Consider the following 25669-nt stretch of genomic DNA (forward strand, 5'->3'; position numbering starts at 1 on the left):
CTCATCCGGACTGAGCAGTGAGAGAGTAACAAACACAACAGGAGCAGGAAGAATTACACAAACATACACAACCTGTAAAACTATGGTGCAAACTGTCAAAGGCCAACTGATGATACTACACACAGATGGGGCTGAATGGAGAAATAAAGAAGACAAATTGATGGTGTTTTAACTCTGGGTCAAAATTACAGCCAAAAGAATCCCAGCATTAACCGGTTCTGTGCCTTGGACGAGATGATCTCGTCCAAGGCTACAGTTCCCCTGTGTTGACGAGATCAACAGGGGAACTTGGGCGAGCGCGCGCTGATTTGTCACAGGGGCCTCCCCCATCGCGCTGGAAGCTCTGCTTCCAGCGCGATTGAAAGAGAAATGCAAAAGCATTTCTCTTTCAATCACTGGGGGGAGGCCCGGAGGGGCTTCAAAGGGAAGGAAAAGTATTTCCTTCCCTTTGAAGTCTCTCCGAGGTGGGGCAGAAACCTCTGGCACCAGGGACCAATTTTTTTTTTTTTTTTATGTTTCATTTTATTTTTTTAGGTGGGGAGCGACCCCTTAGGCAAGGGTCGCTCCCCTTGGGGGAAAATTATATTTAGGCCATTTCTGCCCCCCTTGGGGGCAGATTGGCCTATTTTGATGAGACCAATCTGCCCCCAAGGGGGGCAGAAACCACTAGACACCAGGGAGTTTTTTCTTTGCGTGAATTTCACGCAAGGGGAGCGACCCCTTAGGCAAGGGTCGCTCCCTGGGGGGGCAACTTTATTTTAGGCCATTTCTGCCCCCCCTGGGGGCAGAAACCTCTAGGCGCCAGGGCAATTTTTTTTTTTGTGTTTTTTTTGTTTTTGTTTGTTTGTTTTTTTTAGAGATGGGGAGCGACCCATCAGGCAAGGGTCGCTCCCCAGGGGGGCAAATTGTATTTAGACCATTTCTGCCCCCCTGGGGGCAGATTGGCCGAGTTTAGGTCAATCTGCCCCCAAGGGGGCAGAAACCACTAGACACCGGGGATTTGTTTTTTGGCGCTAATGTCACGCAGGGGGAGCGACCCCGTAGGCAAGGGTCGTTCCCGGGGAGGGGGGGAAAATTTATTTTAGGCCATTTCCGCCCCCCCTGGGTGCAGAACCCTCTACGCGCCATGGGAAAAAAAAAATTGTTTTTTTTTTTGTTTGTTTGTTTTTTTTTAGAGATGGGGAGCGACCCATCAGGCAAGGGTCGCTCCCCAGGGGGGCAAATTGTATTTAGACCATTTCTGCCCCCTTGGGGGCAGATTGGCCGATTTTAGGTCAATCTGCCCCCAAGGGGGCAGAAACCACTAGGCACCTGGGATTTGTTTTTTGGCGCCAATGTGACGCAGGGGGAGCGACCCCGTAGGCAAGGGTCGTTCCCGGGCAGGGGGGGTTTGGGGGGGTGGTGTCAAATTTATTTTAGGGCATTTCTGCCCCCTCCCCCGGGGCCGGCTGAGCTAGAGGCCAAACTCCACAGGTAGGCACTTTGCAAAAAACACCTCTGTTTTCTGTGAAAAAATATGTTGTGTCCACATTGTGTTTTGGCCCATTTCCTTTTGTGGGCGCTAGGCCTACCCACAGAAGTGAGGCACCATTTTTATCGAGAGACTTAGGGGAACGCTGGGTGGAAGGAAATTTGTGGCTCCTCTCAGATTCCAGAACTTTCTGCCACAGAAATGTGAGGAACATGTGTTTTTTTAGCCAAATTTTGAGGTTTGCAAAGGATTCTGGGTAACAGAACCTGGTCCGAGCCCCGCAAGTCACCCCTCCTTGGATTCCCCTAGGTCTCTAGTTTTAAAAAATGCACAGGTTTGGTAGGTTTCCCTAGGTGCCGGCTGAGCTACAGGCCAAAATCCACAGGTAGGCACTGTTTTCTTCCCAAAATTTGGATGTGTCGACGTTGCGCTTTGGGGCGTTTCCTGTCGCGGGCGCTAGGCCTACCCACACAAGTGAGGTATCATTTTTATCGGGAGACTTGGGGGAACGCTGGGTGGAAGGACATTTGTGGCTCTTCTCAGATTCCAGAACTTTCTGCCACAGAAATGTGAGGAACATGTGTTTTTTTAGCCAAATTTTGAGGTTTGCAAAGGATTCTGGGTAACAGAACCTGGACCGAGCCCCGCAAGTCACCCCTCCTTGGATTCCCCTAGGTCTCTAGTTTTCAGAAATGCACAGGTTTGGTAGGTTTCCCTAGGTGCCGGCTGAGCTAGAGGGCAAAATCTACAGGTAGGCACTTCGCAAAAAACAACTCTGTTTTCTTTAAAAAAAATGGGATGTGTCCACGTTGCGTTTTGGGGCGTTTCCTGTCGCGGGCGCTAGGCCTACCCACACAAGTGAGGTATAATTTTTATCGGGAGACTTGGGGGAACATAGATTAGCAAAACAAGTGCTATTGCCCCTTGTCTTTCTCTACATTTTTTCCTTCCAAATATAGGAGAGTGTGTAAAAAAGACATCTATTTGAGAAATTCCCTGTAATTCACGTGCTAGTATGGTCACCCCAGAATTCAGAGATGTGCAAATAACCACTGCTCCTCAACACCTTCTCTTGTGCCCTTTTTGGAAATGCAAAGGTTTTCTTGATAGCAATTTTTTACTCTTTATATTTCAGCAAATGAATTGCTGTATACCCGGTATAGAATGAAAACGCACTGCAGGGTGCAGCTCATTTATTGGCTCTGGGTTCCTCGGGTTCTTGATGAACCTACAAACCCTATATATCCCCGCAACCAGAGGAGTCCAGCAGACGTAACGATATATTGCTTTCGATAATCTGACATTGCAGGCAAAAGTTACAGAGTAAAACGTAGAGAACAATTGATGGTTTTTTCACCTCAATTTCAATATTTTTCTTTTTCAGCTGTTATTTTCTGTAGGAAACCCTTGTAGGATCTACACAAATGACCCCTTGCTGAATTTCAGAATTTTGTCTACTTTTCAGAAATGTTTAGGTTTCTGGGATCCAGCATTGGTTTCATGCCCATTCCTGTCACTGACTGGAAGGAGGCTGAAAGCACAAAAAATTGCAAAAATGGGGTATGCCCCAGTAAAATGCCAAAATTGTGTTGAAAAATTGGGTTTTCTGATTCAAGTCTGCCTGTTCCTGAAAGCTGGGAAGCTGCTGAGTTTAGCACTGCAAACCTTTTGTTGATGCCATTTTCAGGGGGAAATCCACAAGCCTTCTTCTGCAGCCACTTTTTCCAATTTTTTTTAAAAAAAACGAAATTTTCACTGTATTTTGGCCAATTTCTTGGCCTCCTTCAGGGGAACCCACAAAGTCTGGGTACCTCTAGAATCCCTAGGATGTTGGAAAAAAAGGACGCAAATTTGGCTTGGTTAGCTTATGTGGACAAAAAGTTATGAGGGCCTAAGCGTGAACTGCCCCAAATAGGCAAAAAAAAGGCCTGGCACAGGAGGGGGAAAAGGCCTGGCAGCGAAGGGGTTAAAGTACTGGTTATTGCAATATAGCTCAGGCCTTTCAGTGGTTCTAAGTAAATCTGTACACATCTGTTCCTGCAACTGAAAGAGGAATATCTGAATTAGACACCTATGTAGACATTTAAAAAAGCACAAACAGAAACTTCAGAGATCTATTCAGGTAGCCCAAGTCGTGTCCACCATATGTAGGTTCAATGCAAAATTCCACATACACATTTTTTAAACATTTCGCTTTTACAAGTGTTTCTACAAGTTTCTTATCCCCTATTGATGAGGCTTTTTGATGCAGCTGAGAAGTGCCTCTGGCCCCAGGTCGTTTCTTTACTGCTTCATACGGCTCATTAATAAGTTGTTTTCATTGTATTTACTTCCTATTTGTGTGAGAATCATTTTCTTATAGTGCACGGCAACAGGAACGCTTGTTGCTTCTCCACAGCTGCTACCTTGATTACAGCGTGCTGCGGTGCTCGGGGGCCTGTGTGGTGTGGCTCTCCAACCACCACATTGCACCGCAATGACTGGCGACCCACGCACCTTCTCTTTAGGCTCCCCAGCCGGCGTGTGGCTTGAAATTGACAGTAAAAGTACAGAGATGCAGCGCGACCAGGTGTCCGACACTGTGCCTTGCTCGTCTCCTGATCTACAGGCCTTTCTCCTTGCTATTTATTGGCCATTGGGCCATCTAATTTGAGTTGGGAGACCCCCGCCATCGTCACTATCGTCTATATTTTGCTCTGGTGAATCCAGGTCCTTAAATTACCCTCAGCACTTCCTTAGTATCCCCAGGTCCCACTCCCTGACACAGGTCACCCCAGTAAGCATGATGTCGTAGAATCCTACGCAGAGGAAGAAAATGTTACTTACCTGCCCACCAGATCATAGATGTCCCCCATTTGTAATGCGGTTAAGCAGTTGCTGCCCCCCACATCCCCTCCCCCTGTCGCCACACGTCCTCCCCCTCCCCCCCTCTTCTGGGAGCAGAAATTACTACAATATGCAGAACACTGCAGCAAACCACTCCAACGAGGGAAGACATCCGTGGGCTCACGCTACCCTTACCTCCAGGCCAAGCTTTCCAACTTGCACTGCCTCCTAAGCGAAAAAGGAACCCAAGCTCAGGTGTTTACCTGGATGCCTTTGATAGGCAGACCCTCAAATCCCTGCACTTCGGGGGCCCCTCATGTGTTTCCCCCCAAGGCACACCCCCCCCCCCCGACTGAAGGTGCAAAGGTGTCAGGCACCTTGATCTCCATGGACATTCTGTCAGGCTAGGCCCAGAGGGCTACTGTCTTTTTGGTGAACGCTAACTGTGCCATATCAACGGTAGAGGCCCCATTTGCATCTCATCAAGATAGACACTAAATTAGGGGACCTCACAACATCAGAGGCAGGTCCTGTAGCTCAGGGCAGATTATTCAGCAACCCGTATGTTCAGGAATTGGGCAAGTTTGTCCAGACGTTAAATTTGTTGGACAAGGCAGAGACAGCCATTAAACGGATCTTTATGGCCCAGGTTTTCACCAAGGCTAGGACGGTGGCGCTCCACCCAGATGGGGAGAGACAACTGTTGATCACCCTCAGGAAACTCTTTCGGGTAGTCACCTCTCCAACTATTGCTCGGTGGGTCTGTTGGGTGATGCCAGAAAGCTGGTATTTATATCAAACTTTTTAGGGTCCATTCGGTCAGGGTGACTATGGCCTCAAATGCATTCTCTCTTGGGGCTCAAATAAAGGATATCCTCAATGCGTCAGACTGTTTTTTGGACTCTACTTTTAAGAGATCCGACTTTAAAGCAGTCCTTAACACGGCATCGCTCGTGATGGGAAAGCTTTCAACAAGCATAACCTTCGCCTCCGGTCTTGACATAGAATGAAATACTTCCTAGCTATTGTGACAGAAAGTTTCAATTCTATTAAGGACACAGGGATAAAAATTAACCCACCATTCTGGCAAGCCTAATCCCAGCCTGGGAGACATTTTTCGTAAAGGTGAGGATAACTTACATGGTCATATCATCAATATCTGCCCTTATTTAAATATTGTGATTCTTGTTTACGCCCTCCTGTATTTTACTTAAGCATGTATGTCGGTGGAGGTATGGAAAATCATTCGGATTTGTTTTCATCTCACTCAGGATCTGATGGGTACAAGCAAGACTTAAGGAAGTGATCAATTGCTTTCGGTCGCAGGACGAAAGAGGAGGTAGCAACAGCAGTGAAGGACTATCTTTGGCACATGGACTGTTGACTGGCTGTCATTTTATTGTTAACTGTTGGATTTCCCCAGCGTTTATGGGAAATGTAGTTTTGGTACTGACTGCTGTTAATAAAGTGGTGAAGAAAGAACTTCATAATCCTAGCCTTCATGTCCTTAATAGAATTTAAACTTTCCATTACGATAGCAAGGACATTTTTCATTCTTCCTGTAATGGATGCATGTGCAGTCTGCAATTTGGGATCAGAAGAATACAAGAGGATAGCATTTCTATAAGTGACTTGTACAGTCGGACTGCAACTGACTCTTTTTTAGCAAGCATTTGGGCCAATTGCTGAATCTTCTGTTGTTCCAGAGAGAGAAGCTTTGTCCCTTTTGCTGTCTAGAACTGCGCTGAGGAAGGTTAGTTTAGTCTTCAGAATGAGAAACAACTTTTGTATGTTAGTTGTGAGTAGTTTCCTGAACAATGGGATGCACATGTTCATATGTGCTGTGGCCATTTGAGATGTTGGCGCCTTGATTAATTAATCGTCCAAGTATGTGAATACTTGCACTTCTTTCTGCCTCAGGTTAGCTGCCATAGGTGAGAGGCATTTGGTGAATATATGTGGGGCTGACTAAATCCAAAAGGGAGAACCTTGAACTGGTAGTGAGAGCCGGCCAGCTGGAATCGTAAGTACTTTCTTTGTTTGGGATGAATGGGGATATGGAAATATGCGTCCTGTAGGTCGAGAGATGTCATATGGCCCCCAAGATTGAGAAGGTGTAAAATGTCTTGTAAGGTGGCCATCCAAAATTACAGCTTTTAAAAATACTTGTTTAGCTTCTAAAGATCTAAGATCGGGGGCCAGACTTTTTACTGATGAGGAAGCAACAGTAGTAGAAACAGATTACCTTCTCAGACTTTGGAACCTTTTCTATTGTCCCATTTTTTATCATAAGACAAACTTCCATCAGTAGCTGTTTTAGATGTGGAGGGAGTTGTTCTTTGGGTGGGACATTTGGTGGTTTGTTGACAAATTTGAGGGTATGTCCCCGAGCTATGATGTCCAGAACCCAAATGTCCATTGTTATACCTGACCGTGATGAAGCAAGTGGGAAATACGACCACCAAGATGTTTTGTCAGAGTGTAGGGGGTAGCCAGCACTGGTGTAAGGTCACTGTTTCCTTGCAGTGTCTCGCTCTCTGGTGGGTTGCTTCCCTCTTGCTGGCTGCAAGATGCCAAAGGTGGTTGTCGGAACTGTTGCACACATTGTGAACAATTCTGCCCCATATAAGGATGATACTGCTGCCTATAGGACTGAAATCCTCTTGGCAAGAAAAAGCACTGCCACTCCTGGCTCCTCGAAAGTTCTGCCTCTTCATTTGCAATGTTCCCAAGGACCTGGCAGTATCCGTGTCACTCTGGATGACTTGGATAGTGTAACTGATATGTTTGCCGAACTATGCTTTGCATCGCAAGGCAAGTACAAAATTTTGCTCTGTACTTCTGATCTTTCAGCAAGGCCTGCTTTTTGAGCACAGCAGCTCCTGCTATCTTCTGAAATCCTGCTGAGGAGAAATCAATAGCGCAGTCTATTATCTCTGCAGAGGCTCGGTCTCCCTCCTCGAGAATCCTTCTTTCTTCTTCCTAAGATTCTTCTGGCAGAAGATCTGTAAATTTGGACATATATGAGCACATTTGCCTGTCAAATCTTCCTAGTATTGCGGAAGGGTTCTTCGAGCATCTTTGAGCTACTTTACTGATAACAGAGTCTGGCTTGGGGTGAACAACTAGGCATGCTGGTGCATCATCTGGTCCCTTATATTTTTTGTCCAGTCTGAGCATGACTGCCAATATGGTGGCTGGATTCTTCATAGTGAGAATGCCCTTTTTCCCGATTAAATAGATTATGGGTATTGCCTTTCTTCATGAGATCCTTAAAGTTATAAAGGAAGCAGTCTGCCTGCTAGGTGGTTAAGGGTAATTGGAAGCACTTCGCTGCTCTTTCCATGATATTATGAAAGCCACCTATATCGGCTGGTGGTGAGTCCATTGGAGGTGGAAGCGGCGGAGATGGTGGGTGTGTTATATAATCATCCCACTCAGTAGTGGTTGAAGCCTGATCCCTTATCTCTACTTCTTCTTCGTGATCTTCTTCAGAAGTGTCAGGGTCATCTGCTGGTGTATCTGCCAATGGTAGGGTTGACAAGGGAGGAACTGACGAAAGCAGAGTGGTTGGACTAGTCAGTGGTGTTTGACGTGGAGACCTTACAGGTGTTTGAGGGTGCGACAGAGGTGCAGATGAAGCATGTTCTGGGAAACAACTATAATAATCTAAGAGCATGTCCTGTTGGGTGGACATTAACTCTTATGGCATCAGAAAAGTTTGCTTCTGATGATCTTGTGGAGAATAGACAAGGTAATGTTCTTGAGTCTGCTCACCCAGATATGTTTTGTCTTGATAGTAATGGTCGTCATCTTCCTCCTCATCTTCATATTTAACATGCAGTTCTGAAGGGCTGTGAGCCACTCCAAAGAGGCATTCATCATCTGACTCCTCATCTAGCAGATGGGCTGGTGGGAATGGACAAATGTTGCTAGGAGAAGTGTGTACAGGAAGACTGACTTCCACTGGAGAAGTTCCAGAGAGTGATAGGATGGAAGTAGGCATTAAAGGCACCTTTGGTGTCTCAGTCGACGATGTGACTTAGTTGCTTTCGTCATCGACAATTGTTTCTTCAGTGTTTCATCAGTTATAGGCAATTTCACAGAGGAAAAAGTCATCAACGAGTGTTTTATTGACGGAGTAATCAATGGTATTTTCATTGACAGGACTGTAGTCAACGGTGTCTTTGACGATCAGGCTGTTGGTGATGCGGTTGACAGTTTGTTCGTCAACGAGTCAGCTGACAGCAGTGACTTTGTTGTCATTGAGGTTGTTAACGATCTCTTAGATGCATATTTTGACATGACATTTGAGACAGGGGTTTCTTTACTCACAGTGCCGTCTACGTTAATATTGCAGGAAACAGAGAAGAGGAAATTAGCATCAGCTATGCCACTGTAGTAAATGTCAACGTTATGGTGGTGGATGTTATCAACAGCTCTGTCATCAATGATGAAGACATTTTAAAATTTTAAACAGAAACAATCTCTTGATAAAGGAAGCAAATTTGAAGTTTTTCTGAGAGATACATCCTTCACAACTGGTGTTGTAGGTTCTGAAGGAACCTTAGAGGAATCTTATTTTCTTCGGTAAAATCTCCTCAGAATATTTACATTGCAGGTGGTTAGCCTTTTTAATGGCCTTTTTGGCTAGTTCTGAGGGCTTGTCTTCTTTTGATCTGTCTCTCTTGTAGGATTTTCAAGTTTTTAAAGAGTCATCACTTTCTTTTTCAGAAACTGAGTGTTCCCTTGACTTAAGCCTCTGCAGCCACAAGAGTAGTCTTCTCTCACTGTCCTTTAGGGTTTTCTGAGAGAAAGTGTGGCAGATCTTACAGTCTTTGACTTTGTGCTCTAAATACCGAGAGTAAATACACTGTTTATGAGGGTCCTCGGAGTGTAATCTCTTTTTCAAACAGGTCTTGGATGACTTAAACCCTTTTTTGGATATTCTGACATGGGCAGAGTAGATCAGTGGTTCACAATCTTTTGACTTCTGTGGACCCCAACTTTATCATTACTGGAACCCCACGACCCCTACTGAATCATTATTGGAATCCGGGGACCTCCTTCCCTCCCACCACTGAGTCATTTCTAAAAGCTTGGAACCTAATCTGTTAATATTATTCAATTTTCTAAGCAGTTGCGGACTCCCAGTGGTCCTCGGACCACAGGTTGGGAATCACTGTTTTAGGTTGATGGAAGTTGAAAAACATATCTGACCTGAGAAGAATTTTCCATTATGTAGCTGATTTGAAGTATAAACTGAGGAGAGCTCAGTGAGACTCCAATCACACAACGTGTAGTAGAAAATCTGAGGTACTGGAGCCTCTGTGTTGAGGGTTCTAAAGGGTGTTGTCGCCTGATTGGATGGACTTTGGGTCCTTTTTAGAGATACTAATGAGTTGTAAACATGAATGCTTCTTATATTGACTTCTATGTAGATTGTATTCTACTGCTTTCTAGGTCACAGTGGGACTCCCACTTCGACGACGGGGAATGATTCAAGCATGTGAATCTACGAAAGTTCCAATACTGGAGAAGCAATCCTTCACAACGTTCCCCTCACTGCTCAAGCCCGTTATGGACAACCCAGACTTCACCCGACCACCAGGAATGCAGGGCAAAATCGGCAGGCAAAAACGGACAGATAACCATGAACCATCAAACCCAGTGTAGCTTCGGGATTCAGATGAGCACAGATCTGACAAATGCTTGAGGTCTGTGAGGCGAGGGATAACCTAATACACTTACTACGACTTTATCCTAGTCTTTAAATCTATTTGGCATCAGTTCCTGACACTAAAGACAAGATGTTCCAAAAAACACCCACTGCTCCTGACCTGTATCTCAGGCCTAGCAAACAGACAATCACATCCCCTCCACTTGCACTGGGGCAGACAGGTGTTGCTTGTGCTAAGTGAAGGAAAGGAGGCAATACAATTATTGCGTTGTAGGGGAAAGGCCATGCTGAAAGATTATAGAGAGTGGCTTTATAAAATATGGGAAGTGCTGGACACAGTGAAAGTCACCTATAAACTCTCACGAAGGGTGCATGATTATGAAAGTAGCTACTCCTCAATCCTGAGGTTTCTCTCATTGGAATTTAGGAAATTAGCACATCAGTGCTATCTCAAAGTTCTCAGAAAGCCGGTGGGACAGAATAAGGGAAAGGCCCAATATGGAGAGATCACACATACAAAAGCAGACAGAGGGCCTGAGCGACAGTTGGTGGGCAATTGACCAGATGATATATAGTGAAGATGGAGAAATGAATAGTGAGAAAGAGTTGGTGGGTTATGATAGTGGGATTGGACAGAGGACTATCATCTCCCAATTGTTGCAACACTAATATTAAACCATAACATTTTTTGAATCTTTACCTTTGCATTGCAGGATGTTGTAGGGCACGGAAGTGATGGATGGCAAGGAGCCATACACGGATGACTGCAGTCTGGTCTTGCGATGGTGCAAGGCTGTTTACAGTCCTCTTCAATGAGGCACTCTCCTTTGTGGCAAATCCTTTTGCACTTGTGCATGCCACAATTTAAAATTTGATTGCAGTGAAGGCCACAAGAGATGTCAGTCAAGTGACAAGGAATATTACTGCGCAGCTGAAAATGGGAACATTTAAATAAAAAAACATTGTAATGAGACTTAGGTTTAGAAAATTGCTACGTTATAGATTTCCACATCACAAAGACTAGAAAATATACAGAAAGTAAAATGTATTTATTCCATCCCCATTAATATGCATATGTGGCTGACAACTCATTTAGGTTATGCGAGTAAGCGTAAACGTTGTTAACTCTCGAATAGCACAATTAGACTGTCCATTTCAACAAAAAGTGCCTAATAGGTCACTTCAAGCTTTTTTGGCCGCACAGACGTTTCAAAAGCAAGACACACTGTTTTCCAACTACTCGCAAGTTAACAAACAATGTACAACACGTACTAACATATGAGTGGTTTCCAACTAATGTCTCTGCTTTGTGGTTCAGTAAATGAACCATCACTAAAATCATATGCAGAAAAGCAAATCTTAATTCAAATAAACAAATTTCCTTTTGACATGACTAAGTCAAAACTGCTACAAAGATATCACTATCTAGGGCAGGCTTAGGGAAGAAAATGGGGAAATTATAGACTTTCCACCACCTCGGTGTTGAGGAGAAAATGTGTCTGAAATGATCCTTTTTAAAAAACAAAAATCTACTGACCTATGTGACTTGTAGATTCTGGCTACCCATTTTCTCCTACACTTGTCTTCATTGATGCTACTTAATATGAAAAAGTAGGTCAGACTGCATCTTTCTCCCATCTCCTATTTCAGTGAAGTTTACCAAAGAAAGAACAGCTGGAACACAGAGCCTGCTGAATCCATATGTGCCTTCAAATAAATATACTGCAAATTATTTGCTGACCGAAATGCACATAATTTCTGTCAAATGGATATAAACTTACAGAACAAATGTGGAGTTGTTCCCATAGCCATATTACAAAGTTCTCTCGAAATGTGGAGTTGTTCCTATAGTCATATTACAAAGTTTTCTAACCCTGATGTGACTTTGTAAAGTCAAGATTGCTGCCTTATCCACAGAGAAAGAAGCATAGCAACCCTCTGGAATCCAAACGTCCCTTATTTGATAACACTGAATAATGTGAGAAACATTTTAACTTTGGACACATAAAAACTATAGTAGAAGCAAGAAATATTCATCAGTTTAGTTGTATCAGTGCTTAAACTTAAAGCTTGGTCTAACAATGTCTCGTCTGTTGAAGTTAAATGAGGCTTTCAGTAAAAAAAGTGAAGCTAGAAGTCTTCCTTTACAGGGAACTCAAAATGACCTTGAATATAAATGAAGGGTGAGACCACATGAAGAATGAGGATAATGGTGTTTTTTGGTGATTCAGTTATTTCTAGTCCTTCTGCATTTTCCCTTTGTCAACCTGTGGGTCTCAGTCAGCTGGTCAAAATACAGAAAACTGCTTGTTATAGCAGTTGTACTAATGCACCAGGACCAAGCATGCACACATACATGAGAGGTAGTATGCCCAGACTTCTGTGCATATTCACATGCTCAGCAGTTAACTTCAATTTGTAAAACATGTCACTGAGACATCAATAAGATAACTTTATTGTACTGTTATGTCCCAGCTTTTTATTACTTTCAATCAAGGGTAGATTCAACAGTAAACGAGAGCAAGAAAAGGATGAGTAGAAAGGAAATATTAGCAGCAAAGGCCTAGGCAAACCACCTGCAAATCTTCATGGCCAGAGTAACTTGTATCAAAAAGCACTTGGTGATCTCCCTGTTTTCTGGACATACCCTCTGAATTAGAGGGAACATAATGAAGCATACAGAAATGTCCTTACAATCCAACATCAGGACACTCTCTGGGAAACCAGCATCTCTGCCTTTCTAAGAAGCATAACTGGGGTTGAGGGGAGCATTTGCATCTAGGGGAGCAAGTGCATCTAACGGAGCTTGACCTAATTCCTAAGAGCCTGGGTCATTGACTTTATAGAAGTGCTTCAACTCACGCCGTTAGTTGTGCGGCCTGCTTTTGCTGTCCAGTCTGAGGTTGCGGATCCCTGAAATGTTCCGCAGGCACCATAGTGAATCCAGAACTTTCCACAAAAGTGTTCTTGTGTGCCACTGGTTGGTGCCTTGCAGGTTAGCATTTGCCTCGCTCTGTCCTGGAAGTGACATAGCGGAGCCACATATAAGCACCACCCTGTCATACCGACATTAGTTTCCATGAAAAGGATCTACTAGTCCTATTTTGGTTGAAGCTTTTGAGTTTACACGATTGTCTGTTGCCTCTCTTTCTTTTGATTTAAATGTCTCTAATCTATGGCCAATGAAAAGCTGGCTGTTGGAGGTGGGCAACTGAGTTCTGACGTGGTGGTAACGTCAGGTGGTGCACCACTGGGTTCCCTAGATGACAGCCAATAGTTTTCCTTGGCACTGGATCCACTGAGAATTCAGACCTCACTGCAAAGTCTGCAAATGCCACATGAAGAAGTGGACAAGTACGATGCATAATGCCAAAAGGACAAGAAGCCTCAAAGCTGCTCTCACAGAGATCCAGGATCGAAGCAGGAACATCAGGTTCATAGCTAAAATGTCCTGAACTCGCTGCGACTGGGGTGGAAGGCTCAGAACTGGACCATGTCCAAGACATGACTTTGGCTCGTTGATCGAGACACCAACAATGTTATGAGGTTCACTGTCGTCTAAGGGTGCTCTATGACTGACTGTGGCAAGCCCACATTGAACAGGCAATCATCTAGGAAGAGGAAAACTGTAATTCCCAATACTGAAGATGTAGGGCAACCACCACCATTATGTTCATTAACAACTGAGAAGCGATGGTAAGTCCAAAGGGGAGTACACCAAATTGAAAATATTCTGGGCCAACCTTGAACTGCAGGTAATGTCTGAGGGACAGCAGGATGCATACGTGAAAGTATGTTTCTTCCAGGTCCAAAGTTACCATCCCATTCCTCGGTTTCAGGGTGGTTGTGCATTGCGACGGGCAAACTAAAGTGTCTTGGCAGCTGATGCTGCAGAGGAGGCAGACTGAGAAGAAAGCGTCCCTGGTGATCTTTGCAATATCCACTGGATCGCCATCCCTGGTCGTGAAAGGACAGGGTGATTGTTGTGGGGGTTGAAGAGAGCCCCGGTGTGGTCCAAAAATCAACTCTCTGGGGCAGCTTCAAAAGGGTCAAAACTGATGACAAAACTGTTAGGCATGGTAGGAAAGGCCCAAGGAGAGCACTGTGGCTCTAATTTTTTCAAGCATAAAGAACAGTGGTCCCAAGACTATAGTATCACAATCAATGTACAAATACATCAAGTGATCAATTTATTCAATCATATATAAAAACTATTAAAAACAATGTGATGGTGGAGTAAGTGTGAGGTGAGAAACATACACCTGTATGCTCTCATACAAGTGATACAAACCTGTGAACATAGGTTATCAATAGTGTGCATCCAGTTAGAAAATTCGGCCCATTTTATTCTTAGGTACAATCAAATTGGTTCCGCAGAACTACTCAATGACGTTTCGATCCTTTACACAGATTGAAGGATCATCATCAATACTCTAAGAATACATGAGCCCGAGAAAAATAAAAGATGGGCACTAATCAAAGCCTGCTGAAGGGGCCAGTGGGCTCCATTCAACTACATCTGTGCAAGGATTGTATAGACTCCCAAAGTCAAAAGTTGGCAGTGTGGTTTGGATGGGGTCCAGGGGATCAGGTAATGGAAGAGTGGCAGAATGTGCCACTTCTAGAATGTAAAAGGGCCTCCAGAGGAGTACCGCCAGATCTGGACAGAAGGCAAAACAGCTTGAAAGAAGACCTGAGTAAAATTGGCTGGGTGTTCTTCAAATACAACACAAAAAGATGATGGACGGAGTGCTGAAAATGATCAAACATTCACCCCAGTCCCAGATATAGGTTTAATCCATCATTTTTATTGCTTGCCATGCCAATCCAGATTGGACCCAGCCATATGTAAATCAGTCTTGACCCTGCTCCCAATGGGAACAGTTTAGTCTGAACTGCCAGGCCAGATCCTCCCTGGACCAGAAGCAAGCATCCTAGGGCTGGTTTTGCTGTATTATTCTTCATCAGCCAGGCTAGTTTGAATCCAGTGCCACACCAAGCAAGGGACCCACGTCTGGGCATACCCTTGCCATTTAGGGTGACGATAGCAACACCAAAAGATGATGCTTCAAAAGATGGCTGCTTTTCCTGGGTAAGACGGCTTCCTGGGGGAAGCCCGCCTTCAGCAATTGTCAAGGTGGGAGAAGATTGTAACCCTTAGCCCTGTAGGTGACCAAACCCTGGTTGAGGATGCGGGGCCTTCCTCAGGCAGCACGAGAAGCAGCTGCGCAAACGAAACCTACAATATGTCATAATATCTGTCCAAGAGGCATGCAGCGTTCATCGACAGCAGGGGCAAGGCTGGTGGAAGAAAAGATGTGCTTCCCAAAGTGTCCAGCCTCTTGCATTCCCAGACCAGCTGTGTGATGGGCAACACCCTTGAGGTGACTTCCACTGTTACGGACTGCACCACCAGCCTTTTCGGGAGACGGCTGAAAATCATTGAGGGCTTCATTAAAGAGGAACATGGGTTCAGATGAGTTTTCCCCAGGCTGAAGCACCTCTGTCAAGATATTGGTCTTGACCTCACTGACCGGCAGCTGGAGAGCAAGAACCTCTGCCACCCTGAGCATCACATTGGCAAAAGATGCATTATCCTCTGAAACCTAGCTCGGAGGGCAAATCATGCCAGAGTTTGTGGAGGTATTCACATCACTGGCATCACCCAGCTCATCATACCAGTTGTAGTCATCAGGGCCCTCAGGGGACAACACCTCCTCCTCATCGACCTCTTCAGGAAGGTAGGGATCAAGGGGTGGAAAGTCTAGGAGATGTTGTTGTCCTGAATGCAACCACCATTGATGTTGTGCAGTGCTGGGGTGGCACCAGGTCACTGTCAGGGATGATAATCGGCTCATTGTTGAGTCGGCGGCACCAGGGATGGTGGTGGAAGGGACTGAGCCAGGGTAGATGGAGGCACCTGGGGCAGCGTTGCTCTGGATGTGGAGAAGATCGAGAGGGCCCGGCTGGTGTTGAAGGCAAACCCACTTATGTTAACCCAGAAGGGACACCTCTTGACTCTGTGGGGCCCGAAGGCGCTCAGGAGGGAGTCGGTGGCTCAAAGACTGGATCATAAAATTCTTTGAGTTGGGCAGACATTGTGCCAGAGTTGCAAAATTTGGAGTAGTGCAGAACTGGCCACAGTACCAGCTCCACAGGTGCAGTGTGAAAGCAGAGCCTAGAAGCAAGATGTTGAGAAGGTGATTTTTGGATCTTGGAGAGAAAGACAGAAGTGTCTTAGCACACCGGGTGCAAGACTCATAAATGGGGCAAAAAGTTAAAAAAAAGAAATGTTGGTCAAAAACAGTCTGAGATAGCGCTCCACATCTGCGATGTTGCAGAATGAAAAGAACTGATGTCAGCACCCCAGGGAGGTGCCTATATAGGAATTGCAACATCACAACTGATACAGACAACAACAATGCAAAGCTGAACGCGGAGAGGTATTGCTAAAAAATGTCTGAATCCAGACTGATGTCTGGGGAATATTCTATTGTGGGGAATCTGGTGTTGGAAGTTGCTATCAGATAATTCTGAAACAAAATGATGTACATTTACTAAGGCACACTGCACCCACCTTCGAGACCCTACTACTTCTGGGGCCTGGATTAATTTTTAAATCCACTAACATCTCACGTGTCGTTCTCTGAGGAATAGTGAGCTAAAGACACATAAAAAGTGCATAAACAGTAGCACACCAGAATCTCACAATGAATGAGTGGCCGTAGCATGTGGACAATAACTTGCTCTGAACTGACAAGGTGACCCACAAACACAGCCATGAGTGACACATGAAAGGATAACATATGGGCATATGCCCAAAATTGTTTAACTCAGTGATACAGGCAAATGTATCCTAGATACCATGAATTATTGCTTGTGTACGATGTGCAAAATTTTAAAACAAATACAGGCACCGACTTAAATGTATTTCCTTGGCTGTTTCCTTAAATCATAAAAGGGGCATTGCTGTTTTACTGCAGCCATTGGCACATCAAGGTGTGAGTCACCCTTTCCAAAAGAGTATGGAACCTGGTGATGTCATCAAATGGAGCACAAAGTTTTGCTTATGTCAGCAGGGATATGAGGGTAAGTTAAAAGCACCGGTGGTAGCTCAAGTAACACACAAGGAGATGGCAAGCAGGCTGAGGTTTCAGTTGTGGTGGTGAAAGAAGAAGGTGCTAGAGTGGTATTGGAAGAGTAGCCTGCAGAGAGTAAGAAGACTTTGACCTTGGGACTATGTTCTGGAAAGTTTCTATCTTCTGTTGCATGGCATTCAAGAAAATGATTGGGACATAAATAATGGGTGGGCTACTGTGGATATGTCTAGCTGCACAGATATGCACAAAACCCCTTCTGTAGCTTTCTGGCAGAAGATCCTGCAAATCATATTCATCATTGTGGGTCCAAGAAATGCTCAGCAACATCCTCTTCACATAGTGCTCTGACACATCCCTCACCTTTATAACCCTGTATGTAGTGAGCATCCAGTTCTTTCTGGGTGTAAGCCATGTTTGAAATGAATACTGTGTCACTGGCACCCACCTCTACTTTCAAGTCTACTTTCAAATCTAGGATGTGGACCGATACATGTTTTAACACCTTTAGTGGGCACAGTAAGTACAATGTTGGGGCTTCCAATGGCAGTGAAAAGAATATATCAGCTCTCATAAATGCGATCGTCAATGGTATGACAATTGGTCCTGTATACAGTGACATTGCCAATGACTAAGGCCCTCATTCTGACCTTGGCGGGCGGCGGAGGCCGCCCGCCAAAGTCCCGCCGTCAGGTTACCGTTCCGCGGTCGAAAGACCGCGGCGGTAATTCTGACTTTCCCGCTGGGCTGGCGGGCGGTCGCCTTCAGGCCGCCCGCCAGCCCAGCGGGAAAGAGGCTTCCACGATGAAGCCGGCTCGGAATCGAGCCGGCGGAGTGGAAGCTGTGCGACGGGTGCAGTTGCACCCGTCGCGTATTTCACTGTCTGCGCAGCAGACAGTGAAATACATTTAGGGGCCCTCTTACGGGGGCCCCTGCAATGCCCATGCCAGTGGCATGGGCACTGCAGGGGCCCCCAGGGGCCCCGCGACCCCCCCTCCCGCCATCCGGTTCCATCTGGATGGCGGTAGGGGGGGTCGGAATCCCCTCGGCGGTGCAGCAAGCTGCGCCGCCTTGGAGGATTCAATGGGGCGGCGGTACACTGGCGGGAGACCGCCAGTGTTGCCGGTCCGACCGCGGCTTTACCGCCGCGGTCGGAATCCCCATTGGAGCACCGCCGGCCTGTCGGCGGTGCTCCCGCGGTCCTCCGCCCTGGCGGTCTTTGACCGCCAGGGTCAGAATGACCGCCAAAGTCTTCTTCCCAGACTGCGTGATGGCGGTTGGTGATGTGGTTGTCCATGGTGAACCCAAGGTTGTTGTCGACGGTTGTCATTGTCACTGCAGAATAGTTCACTCCACCCATGTGTGCTTACCTCCCTCGTGGAAAGACCCATGAATTAGACCACCATGGATTAAACTTGACTGTTCTTCATATTCCAGCAACACATGCAAGAGGACTGGAACAAAACACGTCAAGTCCCTCAAACATACCAAGGAGTCATCCACATACTTGTACACTACATGGTCAGTATCCCCTACTTTAATTCTGCAGTCTCCCACCCATTTCCTTAGCGCACATTTCAGGGATTGCATCACTAAGGTGAACACTACTGGAGACAACAGCATTCGCAATGGTTGTTCTTTTTAGGATCGTTGATTATGACACAAACGTGGCACTTCATATACAGCAGACATAAGCATTGAACAATACTGGAGCCAAAGTATTATTTTTGAAGGGCCCCAAACAAAGCGCCATCCTACAGCAATGAAAGGCTTTGTTGCACTCAGGGACACCACCTTAAAGGCCTGTCAAGGAGTGTGCGAACTGCTTCAGATTTTGTAAGGTATTATGGCAGGTCAGTGTCAGTCAGTCCTTCAACAGCAGTGAGTCATCTCTTGATGACGGATGAGTATACTGGTGGCAGCACTGACAAGGGCGTACATCACTTAAATATACAGGGTCCTTCCCTGCTTGGGGACTACCCCAACTGTTGCCTCCATCCTGTATCTGGGAGCTTGACCCTTTCTACTGCCTCATTACAGGCCTCTAGCATTTTTTGCCAGAGGTGTCATGAGCGTAGAACTCAGTAGGGAGTCCTTCCATAAAAGGTTTCCCCCACCTCCCCAGCCCTCACTGAGCATCAGTGAGGCTAGTAGCTCCTCTTTGACAAAAGTGTTGTCAACTCGGTCCTGTGTCAGAGCGCCTGCGCTAAGTCCATATTCAGGTCAGGGAAGAAAAGTGTGTCGCAAATTTAATAATTTGGTCCCCTAAGGATGGGGCTCCACCCAATCCTTGCCCAGTTAGTCCACTCAATAGCAGCAGATAACCAGGTTATTGTGGGGGTTGCTGCTCCCTAGTGGCAATGTACCACTGGCACTATGGTCTGCCATGCTTCAGGTTTGGAGGAAAGCTTTGTTAAAGCCTGTTTGATGAGATGGTGGTAATACATTGCAGAAAGTTCTGCAAGGTCTTGTCAATTCCCTGGGGGCACCTCCCTGTTCTGCAGTTTAGTCAACTGCTAGTCAAAACAGAAACGGCCTTCATTTCTGGATCCAGATGAAGATTGGTGGTTTTCTCTCAAAAAGATAATTTCTGGTTCCAAAACCGGTTAGCCTTGAGGGAATTTGGGCAGAGAAAGAAGGTTGTTTTTTTGAGTGGACCACAAGATATTGCTAGGTTGTATGTGTCTGGATTATGAGAATTGGAATATATTCTTTTAACATGAAGCTAAACAACACAGTAGTTACATTGTCCATTTAAGAAAAACTATTCTGTAGAAGATTATCAGAAGGAGGAGAGCAACTAACTGAAGGCCCGAATTATTGTGAAGGCAAACCATTGCTCCTGTTTAATGTGTGTGGTTGCCTTACTAATAGTGCTGTTTCTATCAGGCTCTTGTTAACCAATTCACTATAAACATCTACTAGGTGAATCCTCTTGGATGTTTCAATGTCAACACTACTTTCTCCTACTAGTAGGCAGGTCTATTATTAAACATAAAGATATTATTCAAGAAAATAACAACTTTGTGATGGACATCATCATTTTTACAGAACCTACTCCCCAGTATCCCTCTCTTACCCTCTGCCTCTCACTTCATGACAGTTCTCCATTGTAGATCCTTTTGTGGTTGCTGCATTAAGGCAAGTGGTTGCATTCTGCTTTCACGTAGGCACCTGGGTTCTTGATATCTTGTTTTGGGGAGAGCTGAAGCAGCTCAATCACTTCTAGATAGGAGTCTACATATTGTCAATCTGGCATCCCAGCAATCAAAAACAGGACCTGCAAGTAGTCTTTAAAAGTAGTGCTAAATACCACTTACGTGCACTGCATTACTTCCGCGTAGTTTGCTACAAGGATAGGCTGTCCCTGACTTGTTAGCCAACAGCCAAGCTAGGAGATCTTTTCCCTGTTGACAGTTGAGAGGGTTTCCCCCGGCCCAAAATGGAAATAATCCATCAAAGGACCAGATCACAGTTGAGTGCAGGTAAAGGTGGAACTGGCTAAAATCCATAGAAGGTGAAGATGATGTTGAAAATCCAGCCAGTCCCTTGCTTATTAGAAAAAAAGGGCTCAGTTCTTTCTGGGCACTGCCATGAATAAGAAATTGCATGGAAATCTGAAGTATGGTGGCCTTTAGGGAGCATGCACAGTTTATCACATTATACTTACTGGCTGAAGTTTGAGTTGTGTCACTTGAGGTGGATGTGCTGCTAAACAAATTACGCTACTGGCCCTACATCCATTTTAACAGTTTACTGCTATTTATTTTAAATATTTTACTGGGGATTCCCCATCTGCTGGCAGGGAATAATTCAATCATGTGACTCTATGAAAGAACCAGTGTTAAAGAACGGAGTATTACCTGCATATTGGTGAAATAATACTATGAGCTTGTGTAGCAGATGACCTTATAGCTCAATATAAAGCTTAAAACGTATGGGGATAAAGATGAACCCTTAAGGCGTTAAGGTAAAAAAAAAAAAAAAATACACAACATACTGAAATCTATTTGGGAATCAGATTCAAACTATTTGAGGATTTAGACACTCATTTAAGGCTGTAAAGCTGCTAGGGCAGCAGGTCACAGTGCAACCAGTGAACCTTAATTTGAGAGCCCCCCCCCCCTCAACACGGGAACAGATTTTGTGGCGAAATAGCTTAGGCTGACTCAAATACTTCAGAAAAAATACTCATTGTCTTGGCAGCATTATGAACCAGTCAGCAATTTTGTTTAACAAAGGATAGCCAGTGGGTTGTTATGCAAATACACAATGTTTTTTTTCCCACCCCATGGGAACAGTGAACTGATATTTCCTGCCTGGAACCACCCTGCAATGCATAGCATACTCATGCAGAGAAAAAAGTGCCAAAACAACAACCTATACAGGGCAGGGCTTCCAGTGCCATTGAGCTGGTGATACTGCAGTGGGTATCCTTCTTGGAAGATGTTTCCAATAATGGAGCCAGATGAGGCTCTGAAGTCAAAAACAAAGTAGTTCCCTGTTCTAAATGAGGTATTTGAAGGTAACATTCATTGTTAAAAAAAACACCAGAAGAGCAATACAGCACTCTACCTCCCAATGGTCCTATTGCTCAGAGACCATATACCCAATACCAAAATCCATACATAAAAGTGAGTGCTAGGGTAGTTCAAATACATTTCCTTGAGTGTTCAAAAAATCCAGTAATACTAGAACATTTCTTATAAGTCGTATCGTATGAAAATACAGTCTTTCATAAAAATCCAATGAAGCGGGAGCCGTGATATTGTGTTTCAATCAAAAATTGTTTATTTATTCCTTTAATGATAATTCAGCATCAGCTCAGCCAACACATTTTGTCCCCTAGATGGGACTTCATCATGGTTTTTTATTCACTTTTTTACTATTTCCCTGATGATTCTTCTTCTATAGCACGTCAAACAACTCTTATGTTTCCTTTTCCGCAGTGGGACCTGTGTATGTTGCATAGTAGGACGCAATATATCCTCTCCGCGGGGGCTCCCCCATGGGAATTACTGGATTTTTTTAAAACTCAAGGAAATTTCTTTGGACTACCTTAGCATTCCTTTTTATGTATGGATTGTGACATTCATTGTTGTTTGAAGTTTGTATGTGTACAACCACCTCTAAAAAAAGGTCCCCAGTCATCAAGGACATGCTTTAATGTATGGAAATACAAATGTCAACTGTGTAAAATCCAGCCAATAGACCTACAAATACTAATAATCATCTGTTTTATTCTTAGCTTAACAGGAAAGTGTTAACTACTATGCTGAGGCTTTTTTTGTGCTCTCTCCAGACCTAGAGTCTGAATGAAAAAGGATGTGGTATTTGGCAATATGGGTATGTAATTGGACGGTAACACATTTAGCTAGTTAGATAACAGAGGACTTTGTCAGATCTCAAATTCTTAGTTACACCAGGATCCGCATCCATTTTTGTAATAGAGGTCCATACAAGTCCAATTTGCAGAGCAGGAAGGAAGCTTTATTCAACTGCAGGCCTCATGTCGAGGTTGAGTGGTGCAGTCTGTGACGAGGACAGATTCGCCGGTGGTAACCAGACTAGAGGCCACCTTAGATCCCTAGGGCCCGAAGATGCTCCGGAGGAATCCGGAGGTGTACCGAAGATTTTGTTAGTGGCCTCTCTCAGAACTGTTGTGGCATTGAAGATCTTACAGGATTTGAAAGGGATGGGAGCAGAAGCAGAGCCTGTTCCCATTCGGGAGAACAACTTCACGGCTTGGAAGTAACCTAGGTGTTGTGCGACTCCAAATGGAAGAAGTGGCTGGACGACAGAGACCCATGCTTGGACTTCTTGTGTTTTTTCCCTTTCTTTCACCTGCTTGACCATGCAAATTTGATGATGATGGGTCACAAGATTGTCCTCGAAAATGACAACGCGTCCGCTTCCTCCACTTCTACCACAATCTCTTTCCCTACTTCTTGGGGAGTTCAGCAATGGCAAGTTTGGCTTCACAGTCACAGATGACCTTGCGATTCACGTGTGCAGCAGTTGATCTGTGTTTGGAGCTGCAGCACCAAAGGTAGATGTTGCAAGTGTCTGTCACCCACATATATCGATGACAGTCTTGATGTGGCTTAAACGAAGTCTGCACTATGAGAACATATTTTTAGAGGAAACAAGTCTGAAGGACTGACAGAATTTGAAGAGCTTCAGATATGTGTCGGTAAGCATTGAAGGAAATGAAATGACACAGAGGTGGCACAGATACAGGGGCTCTGATTTCACATCCAGGACAGGGTGGATCAGATGCAGAGCTGCAGGACACCACCTACAGGTGGCAGGGAATTGCTTTGAAATATTCTGGATCCAGTCAGTTACCTCCAAATAATTTGCAAATTGAGAAATATGCGATTGGAAGTCTCTAACAGAACAAAACAAGTAAGAGGGATTGATTGTTCTTAGTGGTAACTTCCCTAGCAGCCAAGATGGTGAAGTGATTCCTTTAGCTAAATGCATTTTGTCAAGAATAAGTGGGAAGTACTTGAAATGGAAGAGGGGGTTGTCAATCACATTCCTGATGTGCCAGACTTAGTGAGAGAAATGACTGAGAAACTTCATCCCAACCTTGATTCATTGAGTTAGTCTTGCTGGGTTGTAGAGAATGATTTAAGAAAATTTAAGACTTTTTGGGTTCTTTTTGGTCACGTTCAATATATTGAGTAATGATTATTTTGTAGGGGTTTCTTTCAAAATTCAGCTGTGCAACAATGTTTTTCAGATAAGGTATTCCTCCAATTTATTTTAGCGGTACAAATACATTTCCTTCTAATAAATATTTGAGTGTAATACTAATGGTCTATTTGTTAAATGTTTGAGTCTTGTACAAGATGAAGCAACCTCATATAACATGAGAAACATGGTATGTTTAGGCTGATAGAGTGGAATAGGGATCTTCATTTTTGTGCTGTAGATCAAGCATATAGCTAAAATTAGGTGTGGCAATTAGTTGTAATCCCAGGATATTCTGAAGATTTTTTTATGATTGATGCTTTTTTTGTAAGATCTTGTGCATTCAGAATTATAAAGTGAGCAGATGACACTTCAAAAGAAGAGGTTCTGAAATTGATAGGATTTCCTATTAGATTGAAAACTGATTTTTTATTGCTCCTAGGGGATTTGCAGAGACAAGAAATATAAACATTAAAGAAGGTTTTCATTTGAAATAAAGCAAGGAGATGAGAGATACATTCAAGTAATGTTGACCAGAGGTCATACAGGCTGCATAATCTTGTGGGTTTGTCAGTGATGGTGAGTGTGGTATTCAAAACAGGACCTTGCTTAAGTCCTGATGATTTTACAAGAAAGGTCATCTTCGTGGGCAAGTACCACTCTACCACCATGTTTTAGGTTTTTATTTTGTTTTGTAGCCTTCACGTACTAATGACTTGATTATTTAACGTGTTGCATGATTAAAAGAGGCCCAAGTGAGAGCAAGACTGCCCAAGACTTGACAGAGCCAATATGCTGGTAATTGCAGATATGCACTTTCTTAGGCTATAGCTCATGTAATGATTTGTACAGGTAGGAGGCATGATTTTACTGTATATTGTAGGATTTTGTTGGTAAGCATATCTAAGGTTGTTTCTCGTCCATCTCAACTTCTGAATAGTGACTCTCAAGTGGCATCATATGAGTTCTTCATATATTTGGGGCACAAGAGGATTATAATGGAGTATTAGACATAGGGATTAAAGTGAATGTATTTTCATGATTCTGTGTTGTCCTCGTCGCAAAGCCTAATGTTCATCGGCCTAGTTTAAAATTAAGCGAATAGGTTCACAGTGGTGGTTTCATTAAGCAGGATTTCTAGTGAATTGATAAAGATCAATTGTAGATGTGTCATTATGAAGGCTGTGTCTTTTAAGCTAACATTTACAAGGTGGAAGCTACTTTGCTCCCAAAAAGTATTCTATCATTAAGCGGTATATGCTGTCTGAAAGACAATCTAAGATTGGCTCTTTGTGGCTGCTATATTTGCCAGTGATCTAAGCAATGCATCTTCCATAACCAATCTGATTTGCTCATGTACTTTGATATAGCCAGATAAGTCAATATAATTTAACAAAAGGCATATGTTGTACTTCCCTTTCCACCAGCTGCTACAAGAAACATTGGTACTTGGCAAGTCTAGAGTGAAAGATCCAGGAGCAAAACTGTTTTTGTCAATGAATCAGTTGTTTATCAGGTGGAATAGTTGGAAAGCTTTGAGACCTTACTTTCTATCTCACTACATGTACCACTGATGTATCTGGTGTCAGACGAAATAACAGTTTCACTACAGGCTTGTACCTCATCATCCAGGTCTCTAATTGTTTGACCATCAATATTTTCATCATAAACATATTTTTTCTGGTTAGGATAGATCCAATATACCGAGGGTGGAACTGGGACCACACTTATGAGGCTCGTGTAGCACTGCATGCAGATGACATCCACCTATACATGGCAAACCCCAGTGAGACTGGCCCCTGTAGCCTTCACCTTCTGCACTACTTCGAGGAAGCGTCAGGCCTACAAATGAACCCAGCTAAATCAGCGCTGGTGCCATTGGTGCCTTTGCGGGAC

The 25669-nt window shown here is 44.3% G+C and overlaps 1 protein-coding gene across 1 annotated transcript in view; it reads right to left on the reverse strand.

Moving 5' to 3' along the window:
* Positions 1-25669, reverse strand: part of NFX1 (nuclear transcription factor, X-box binding 1) — a 1141187-nt gene that overhangs the window by 379223 nt on the left and 736295 nt on the right. The window contains exon 16 of the mRNA XM_069219549.1: positions 10678-10908. Coding sequence (XP_069075650.1) covers positions 10678-10908 — 231 coding nt within the window. The remainder of the gene's footprint in view (positions 1-10677; positions 10909-25669) is intronic.

Source organism: Pleurodeles waltl, chromosome 2_2 (assembly GCF_031143425.1).
Source record: "Pleurodeles waltl isolate 20211129_DDA chromosome 2_2, aPleWal1.hap1.20221129, whole genome shotgun sequence".
NCBI classification, from domain to species: Eukaryota; Metazoa; Chordata; class Amphibia; order Caudata; family Salamandridae; genus Pleurodeles; species Pleurodeles waltl.